Source organism: Phascolarctos cinereus, unplaced genomic scaffold (assembly GCF_003287225.1).
Source record: "Phascolarctos cinereus isolate Bilbo 61053 unplaced genomic scaffold, phaCin_HiC Scaffold_4;HRSCAF=312, whole genome shotgun sequence".
Lineage (NCBI taxonomy): Eukaryota > Metazoa > Chordata > Mammalia > Diprotodontia > Phascolarctidae > Phascolarctos > Phascolarctos cinereus.
The window spans coordinates 459,780,042-459,789,348 of NW_027555847.1; the positions used below are offsets into that span (position 1 = coordinate 459,780,042).

General features: G+C 42.6%; 1 protein-coding gene across 1 annotated transcript; it reads left to right on the plus strand.

Moving 5' to 3' along the window:
* The first annotated feature begins 3,900 nt into the window (after positions 1-3,900).
* Positions 3,901-6,780, plus strand: MSC (musculin). Its single transcript, XM_020971030.2, has 2 exons — positions 3,901-4,751; positions 5,488-6,780. Exons 1-2 carry the CDS (start codon positions 4,179-4,181, stop codon positions 5,572-5,574), a joined length of 660 nt encoding a protein of 219 aa, XP_020826689.1. The 5' UTR covers positions 3,901-4,178; the 3' UTR covers positions 5,575-6,780.
* The last annotated feature ends 2,527 nt before the right edge of the window (positions 6,781-9,307 follow it).

Below are 9,307 nucleotides of genomic sequence, written 5' to 3' on the forward strand. Positions count from 1 at the left end.
CATGGTTGAAGATGCCCTGGGAGAAGACGTTTGGTATGGAAAAGACACTAACTCTGTGTTCAAGAATTACTACAGCAAAGCAGAGACAAACAGTATTGGTGAAATTTAATTTGCTTTTATTGAAAACTGGATGTTGCATATGGAACATCGAAAGTACAGAAACTGCTACTGGAAGAGTTTGGGTTCTAGTCCCTTCTTCAATTCTTAGGAGCATCATATATTTAGAGCTGCAAGGAAGCCTAGAAGTCATCTAGTCCCTACCTCTGTTTTACTGGTGAGGAATTGAGGCTCAGAGGTCAAGGACTCTCCTCCTAGGTCACACATGTGGCAGAGTCAGGATTCCAACTAGGTTCCTCTACCTCTGAAGCCAGTGTTCTCTCCATATTCCTTATTTCCTGATTACCTCTCTGAGACTATTTAAAAGGAAAGGGGACAGAAGGAGAGGTAATTCTTGCATACTTCATAGGGTTGTGTAGAATTCAAATTAAATTCAGTGAACGTATATTAATTATCTGTTGTGTGTGAAGCACTGAGTGAGGGAAGGGACAATCCAGACCTGAAATTTGATCAAGATAGGGAATTCTAGAGAGCAAAGGCCCTACACTGATGAAGACCATTAGTCATTAAAAAGTTTAGATAGTTGCTTGGTCACACCCGCAGAATGTATCAGAAGCAAGACTTCATCTTCTGGGACTTGAGATCTGGCCCTTTATTCGCTATGCCTTGCTGTGACCTCTTGGATAAAGAAGACAAGTAAGGAAGTTGCTACATATATAAATAAATGTGACCAAAATAATCAAGATAAGTGCACGAGCTGGTGAATTGGAAGGAAGGTCCCACTGTGCAGGCTGGGGCTGTGAGGCAGAGTTGGAACTTTATTCCTTAAGTAAGCGGGAAGAATACACTAAAGGCTTCTGAGCAAAAGAGGTAATGCGAGAAAGCCAATTGAAAACCACAAAGCTCTCTCTAAATGCATCAGCAGTAGTACTGAAAAGCAAGAGCCAAGGAAGGACACTACCGATTTCTGGGTTTCTTTTTTTTTTTTTTACCTCACTCAAAATGCAATTGGCAAACTTTTCTTTAACTTACCTGAAAACGTAGCTCACTTAAGGAGATGTGTGAAAATGAAAAGTCGTTACTCTGCTTTCTTTTTTTTTTTTAAAGGTTGAATTCTGTGGCGGGAAAAAATGCACCGGGTGTGCTAGGGTCAGTCTATTTCTTCAAGAACAAGAAAGTGACTATGGCTAGTACGGAGTTTAAACTTGGGTACCATTCTCGGGACTGTTTAGAAAAATCTAGCACTCTCCCCTCCATTAATCTTTCTTAAGGAAAATACTTCGTTTCGCACCTGTATAAACAACCCAGATTTAAAAACCTATATATCTGCGCCTAATGCGTGAGACTCTGTATATATTTATAGTGATAGTTTCGGGGCAGTCTTAGGCGATGAGTATATCTGGGCTGAGCAATCTCCTGGAATCTCGGTGCGCTCCTTCTCCCTCCCTCCTGCTGATCCCAAGCAGACTAAGCGCTAGTTGTGTGCGCCTCAGCTTCCAGCCAAGAGCTCTGGTTACAACTGTATCCTTGCCGAGTTTTTCCTAGCAGGAAGGGCAGGTGACTGACGCCTTTACTTGAGCTAACCCTCTGAGGTAACAATTCTCCACCCCACTGCCCGCCCGAATTCTATCAAAGGCCGTGGAAGCTATAGGCAACAGAAACTCAAAAATTGCTAACGTGAAAAATCGAGGCGGTATCGAGGAAGAGACACCAGAGGCTTAAGATGAAATGATATCTAATCGATGAGATCACAATTGAGCTTTCCACCTGTTGAGCGTTTTGTCGGTTCGTTTCAACTCAGTCTTGGGAGATCGAGTGTATTTGTTCTTTAATTTTTTGAAGTTTTAGGGGGCCAACGAAGAAGTAGATAGCTTTGGTTTCCTTGGCTGCTGACCTTTAGTGTAGCTTTCCTCTTCCACTACATTCAAGACCATTCTTCCTTCCAAAGATAGATGGAGATAGAGATAGAGGCTGGACCCCTGATTTCTTCCCTATAGGGAACTACAGGGTGATAAGTAAACTCTCTCCACCAATGCAGGTCGGTACTTGTTCAATTGCTCCAGCACCGAGAATTTGTTACCCACCCATCAAGGTAGGTCTCTAGTCTCCCAGGTTTCCCTGGCTTCCAGGTCCACTACTTTACTTCAAGAGAATCTAACAATCTCTAAATTGGATGGAACGTTAAAGGTTCCAAACACTACCTGATCCATTAACCCTCCTGAACAACATCCCTCAAGTGTTCTTTCCGACACCCTTGAGTAGCACCAGCGACGGGAACTCACTATTTTGTGAGGCAACTATTCTGTTCTCGAACATCCCTAAAGGTTAAGAAGTCCTTCCTCCAAATGAATCAGAATCCGCCTCCCTTTTGTTTTCAGAATATACTGAGGAAAATAAGAAAAGATAAATTTGAGTCAAAGATAAATTGGAAGTACCAGAGCAGTGCTTTATTCATTAACTGTATTTGGTAAATCAATGTTCTACTTGGTTTTACATAGAACCTTGTTGCAAAGGAAGGAAGATACATTGAGTCTGCTTATGGGAAAACACAAGAAAGCAAATCCATCTCTTTGGTTCTTAATCAGGTGGGTGTTTTTGTTGATAAGGGTCCTGCACCTAGCAGGTGCTCAAAAAAAAAATTGGAAAAAATTGTTATGGTTTTTATGTCTATCTGTCTATCTATCTTTCTATTTATCCTCTCTAAGGTCACACTGAATAGGTTGAAAGGATCATCTGCTTTGTGCATTTTAGAAATGAAACGCCTTTATGTCTTTAGGAAAAGACAAACTACACTCTCCCAATCACTATTGATGTATGACCTTGAGCCTCTCTGATGATTTGCATATCTTTAAAATGAAGGCATTAGATTAAATTATTTCTAAGCCCTCCAGTCCTAAAACTTAGTATCGTCTATCAAGAAAATAAGCCAGACATTCTCGATTTGGGGGTGGGAGGAAGGACAGGGAGAGATACTGCTCAGGTTTCATAGATCACAGGATTTAAGAGTGGAAAAAGGCTTTAGATATCATTAAACCATCTCCTTCATTCTCCATCATCCTTCTCACAGGTCTAGAAAATGAGAAGTTAATTGTCCAAGATCACAGAGCTACAAAACTGGAATTCAAAACAAAGTTTAATGCTCTTCCATGTAAGCAGTGTGTACATGTTTTTTCTCGACTGATAAGACCTCCATATACCGCTTTAAGGCTTACAGAAGTAATTTTCACAGTTAACATTAAGCCAGTGAGAATTGCAGTGCCAGTACTTTTTTCCTCATTTTACCAAGAAGGAAACTGAGGTCGAAAGAGTTTTAGTGATTGCCGGTAAATGCAGAGCTAGTGAATGTCAGACTATTATCAGTCAGGTCTTTTGACACCCCTAAGAGAACTTGAAAATGGACTTATAGGGATGACTCTTCGCTTTAAAAGTGCTGGAAAAAGGCAAAGGAAGACAGACTCTATAAAGGTCAGGGATTCTGGGCCAGAGACATTTTGGCTTCAGACAGTTTTTCCCACCCTGCTCCCCTCCTGGGCTAGCTGGGCTTTCTAGCGCCAGCTGTAATATTAGAGCTAGCCAGAGGGGCTGAATGAAAGGTTTACTGGAAGACTTTCTCAGCCCTGAGGCCAAGATAAAGTACAGCTTGCTCCTGGTTTCTAACAGTTTCCCCAAGGGACAACCCCTGGGTAGGGGGAGCGGCCAGAGTGATCTGCGTTCCCGCCCACTAGTCTCTCCTTTTGCTAATAGAAAAGTGGTCCCCACCCCTTGCCCGCCCCAGCCCCACCCTATCAATCCCCCTCTTCTTTCTCCCCTATGGTTTGCTCCGAAAGCTGTGGATAAATTCTCCTGTCAAAAGAGGAAGCCCTCCGCACATCTCAGCGGAGCTAGATTGTCTAAGCTTCAAGTTTCCCTTTGTTGCGCTCAGTCCCTCACTGGAGCGCACAGTCTTGACCAAGGTGTCCGCGTCTGCACCCGCGTCAGGGCTCCCAGTCTTCGCCTTGAGGGTTGACTGCCCTCCCTGCTGTGTAGCGTTTGAGGGAAGGTGGAGAAGGAAAAGGATTGGCTGGGCTGGAGTGGAGGTCAAGAGGGACTTGGAGGCTTCAAGGGAGAGCTCGACTGACGCAATGTCCACTGGCTCTGTGAGCGACCCGGAGGAGCTGCCTGACATGGAGCTGCGTGGGCTGCAGCTGGCGTACCCAGCCCCGACGTCCTCCAAGCGGCAGCCTCGCCGGGGAGGCAGCAGCAGCGAGCTCTACCCCTCCGCGGACAACTCCTCTGCAGAAGAGGATGAAGAAGAGGACGTAGAAGAGGAAACTTGCACCCTGGGGGCGGCCCGCGGAGCTAGCGGCAGCTGCAAGAGGAAACGGACCCGGGGAGCTGCGGGAGGCGGCGGAGGCTGCAGTAGCAGCGGCAGTGGTGGCGGTAGCAACTGCACCAAGAAGTCTCTGCTGCCCAAGGGCTCATCTGCTGAATGCAAGCAATCTCAAAGAAACGCGGCCAACGCCAGAGAGAGGGCCAGGATGCGAGTGCTGAGCAAAGCCTTCTCCAGGCTTAAGACCAGTCTGCCCTGGGTCCCCCCTGATACCAAACTCTCCAAACTGGACACACTCAGACTTGCCTCCAGCTATATAGCGCATCTCCGGCAGCTGCTGCAGGAAGACAGATACGAGAACGGCTACGTGCATCCCGTGAATCTGGTAAGAGGGCAGAAAACAACTACCCTCCCCCCACCCCAAAACTGAAGTTTTCCTTTGCCAGCAGTGCCTAGATTTCTAGCACACTCTGCAGGGGAGGGGATGCTTAGTTCTAGTGGGAGAGACTTGCAGAAATGTTGTTTTCTGGGGTTTAGAGAGGACAAGTTAGACCTGCCTTTAAAGTTAAGATCAGGAGTCCTGTGACTTGGAGAAGTTTATTTCCCCTAAATTGAGGGAGTCGATCTTACACCACCACCACAACCACCACCCCCACAAAAATCTACCCAAATTATTGTTATGCTCTCATCGTTTTTTGTTTTGTACACTGTGTGCGATGCTACTTCCAGTGACCTCATGTTTGGCTGATTTAATAGTTCCGGTCTAATTCTCTGTTAGAACCCAATCCACTATCCTGCAGAACTCTTGCATTGCAAATTGCCCCACCTGACTCTTTCCAGTTGATTATCTCTTCTTTCCCTTGGATCCTACGCAGATTATTTAAGATGCCTTTCTGGGGAATAAGGAAAAGGCAGAGCAGATAGATTTCCACCCTACTCTTACACTGTTTGAAATGAGTTTTTCGGAAAGTCCCTCCCAGAAAAGCCAATTCTCTGCTCTAGAATGGTCCACATTCTACTCGTCCACTTCAAGAACACCAAGTGCCCCCAAGTTCGCACTGTGAGAGGACAGGTGGGTAGTTAGCTCTTATTCTAATGTATTGCACCGTTTTTAATTGCAGACGTGGCCATTTGTGGTTTCAGGAAGACCAGAAGCTGACACCAAAGATGTTTCAACAGCCAACAGATTATGTGGAACTACAGCTTAAATCCTGGGACTGACTAATCAATTTAATTGGATTATTCTTTAGACACGTGTTCTTGGGGGGGGGAGACAAAGAAATGCTAACAATAAGCTCTCGTAAGTTAAAAATTATTTCTTCCTCTCCTTCTAACGGGAGAGTTGGAAAAATATGGGGATATTACTAGGAAAGTCAGGGAGGTGAGGCCCAAGGGTAGAATTAGGCAGGAGTTAAATTCGACTTTGGGATTTTCTCGGAATACCTAAAGAGACCACAGCCCTGGACTGACATAACCCATATCTCCTGTAACATTATCAGTAGTACTGCCCCCAAAGATTTATCAAAAGATGTTTTTAAAGCCTTTCAGGAATATACTCTATTTTGTAACTAGGGTAGAGATAAAAACCCAGATTCACTGTTTGTCTATAAACTCACCAGAAACAGTGTTATTTGCACTCCGGTGCCAAACAGTATTATAATATAATGTCATTTAGAAACAAAAAGCAGATTGATAATATATTTGGTTGATAGCCCTTGAGAGCTTCTATCCTTTGCAGTAGTGATGCAATAGGTGCAGCTGTGTTTTTTCTATCTTTTAAAGGACAATCTTTCATGGAACACATAATAGGTCCCTATTAGCTTCCCCAATATGGCTAGAAGAGTTTTTTGTTGTTTTTTTTTTTAACATTTCCAGTTTCTGCACTGGAGTAGATCCCATTACTGTCAACATCCCCCCTCCTCCATGGATCCAGATGATTTGGAGCTGAAAGAGACCTCAGGCATTATACAACCCCCCTTTCATTTCAAGTAGAGAATGAGAAAGCTAGGTGATTTGCTCCAGGATGGTTTAAGCCCAAATCTTTGGATGCCCAATTTCAAGGCACTGTCCCACTGGCCATGGTCATGCCCTCATAATTAATTTATAAAAGGAAATTATTCCCTTTTATTTTAAAGAAAGCAGCTTAGTGCCAATACTTCCTGGGGTAAAATTCAGTGGTTGGTTTGAACTCAGATCTAATCCAGAGGAAAGAACTTTGCATAAGATATTGTTTAAAACTTTTTCAGTGGCCTGGGAAGAATGGTTGGGTTTGTTTACATTGTTACATGTCAAGTTTTTGTCATTTTGCTTTAGGGCTGATATCCTGCTGTAAGGAGAAGTTGCCCTCATGATGACTAGCAAATGTAAATAACTTTATTTTTTTATGAGTAACATTAAAATCATCATTACAAGGAGCCACCCCTCCCAAGGGGCATCCCAGTGTCTTCTTTCCTACACCACACTAAAAGGGCGTATGTATAAAATTCAGTTTGAAATTATCTTTTGCCATAAGGACGGAGTCTTTCGAATAATTTTCAATAGGATGAGGACTACCCCTCCCACTCTCCAACCCTCAACTGCCTTCCTCAAATGTAGGTTGTCGTAGGTGGGCAAATCCACCTCGAAGTTATCCATTAATAGATTACCTGTCTTCAGGCCACTGCAGAGACACAGAGGTGATCTGGGAATACACTGAATTATCTGATACTGGCATAGCTTAGATCTGACAAACATTCTAGAGAATTGTTGAGTCTATGTTGTGAGTCAGTCACATCCTGTATATGAAGTGGTGAGCTAGGAAACAGATCATGGCATAATGTAAGCAAATTAGAAGAGCATACTGCTGCCTCCTAGGATTGCAGAATTTTGAGCCGGAAAGGACCTCAAAGGTCATCTCTTTTCAGGTAAAACTGAAGACTGGAGGGGAGGACTGAGTCTATCTTCAAGTAGAGATGGAAAATGAATGAGACTAGTTCTCATTGGTTTACATTGGCAACACTAGAAGCAATGGGTGGAAGGTGAAGAGCAGTTTCAGGCTTGATGCAAATCAATATGTCTTAATAAATTAGAGTTATTTAAAGTGGAATGGTCTGCCTTGGGAGATTGTGGGTGGTCTCCACTGGAGGTCTTCAAACAATGGCAGAATAATCATTTATTAATCATTAAAGAGGGGATTATTTTTCAGGTATACACAGTATTTAAAAAAAAAAGAACTAGTAAAGATTTGAACCCAGGTTCTCTGACATAAAATTCAATATATTTGAATAACACCTTTACTTTTCATATGCCACTTTATTTTCTACGTAATCTTGGGAAGGAGGGAACAGAGAATCATTATTACTCTATCAAGTACGTGAAATGTACTCTGCCAAGTGTGTATATATGAATACAAGGGAATGGCTTACTTAGTAAAATTGAGAAAATACAGGGGAGAGAGAGACAGAGACAGAGAGATCAAGCAATAAGTAGCCTGTTACTGCTTAGGAACTCTTTGATATTAAGGATCTCCACATAAGGCTCACTTCTTAGAAACTTTGTTAGAATTTTGGTCTCAGTGAGGATGTAATAGCATCTTCATAGAGACTGAAGCATGAAATGAGTGTCCTGGGATTAGAACAGGTTTTAAATTTCATGCGAAATTAGAAGCCTCCTCCCACTTCTTCATTTTATGGATGGGAAACTGAGATCTAGAGAGGTCATGTGACTTGCCCAAACTCACATAGGTAGTAATGGAAAGAAACAGGATTTAAGCCCAGGTCTTCTTACTCTAAATTAAGTCATCTTTTCACAAATTTACTAACTGGTCTTCTGAATAGGTAAAAATAAACAGTTTCCCAGAAAAAGCTACTTGTGCTAGCTGGTTTGTTTTCGGTGTGTTTCCCATGTGGGCTCTAGGAAGGCTGATTTAGGCAAAAGTAAGATTAAAACTGGGCAGTTAGGTGGCACGGTGAATAGAGTGCCAGGCCTGGAGTCAGGAAGACTCACCTTCCTGAGTTCAAAACTGGCCTCAGACACTTCCTAGCTGTGGACCTTGGGTAAGTCGCTTCACTCTGTTTGCCTCAGTTTTCTCATTTGTAAAATGATCTGGAGAAGGAAATGGCATACTACTCCAGCATCTTTGCCGAGAAAAATCCCAAATGGGGTTATGAAGTGTCAGACACAGCAAACAACAAGATTGAAACTAATGGTCCTGTTTGCCTTAATGCAACAGGAGAAATACTTTGGAGGAAAAGGAAATTTCTTAAAGTAAGGCAACCTAGACAAAGGTTAGGATTTAACTGAGGTGACACTTGAGACAATAACATTTGTGTTTTGCATTAGTTTTTGTTCCAATTTCATCTGGCAATTCTCAAATGATTACTAGACAGGGAGGGGAGATATGTTTAAATAATGTGTGTAGTCTGTATAGCTTAAAGTATAAAAATCTAGAAAAGAACAAAATACTTGGTGATAGGGTGAGTGGTGTCTGGGTATACACAGTAGATGCTAAATCTCACACAGGTACTAAAACACGAAAACATAAAGATGCAATGCTACCATGCTAATCCATCTTTCTCCCCCACCCCCATTTTCTAACCCTCCAGAGAGTAACAGAAGAAAACATATTTCTCAAATATCACTTTCACTGCTATTTTTGCATGATTTCTAGACCAAAACATTATGTGACCCCTTCCCCAATCCAAAAAGTTTCATTTCTAATAAATCACATTGGATAAAATGGTAGATAAAGCTGCTATTCTATGTGTAACAATAACTAAAGGAGAGTCTTAGTCACCATAAAATATTTCTTTTATGAAGCCAGCACAGAGGGAGTGTGGGCTTTAAGTGGTGGAGGAGACATTTCAATCACAAACTCCATTTTAGGTTTCTCAATATTTCCTTGGGGTGGGAGGAGAAGGAGATTATATTTGGTAATAGCTGATATAAACCCTGAGTGGATGA

Bases quoted from the DNA above. Each gene is read 5' to 3' on its own strand.
- MSC (XM_020971030.2), top strand. From the start codon at position 4,179: ATGTCCACTGGCTCTGTGAGCGACCCGGAGGAGCTGCCTGACATGGAG. The intron at 4,752-5,487 runs GTAAGAGGGCAG...TTTTAATTGCAG, and splicing joins ACGTGCATCCCGTGAATCTG to ACGTGGCCATTTGTGGTTTC.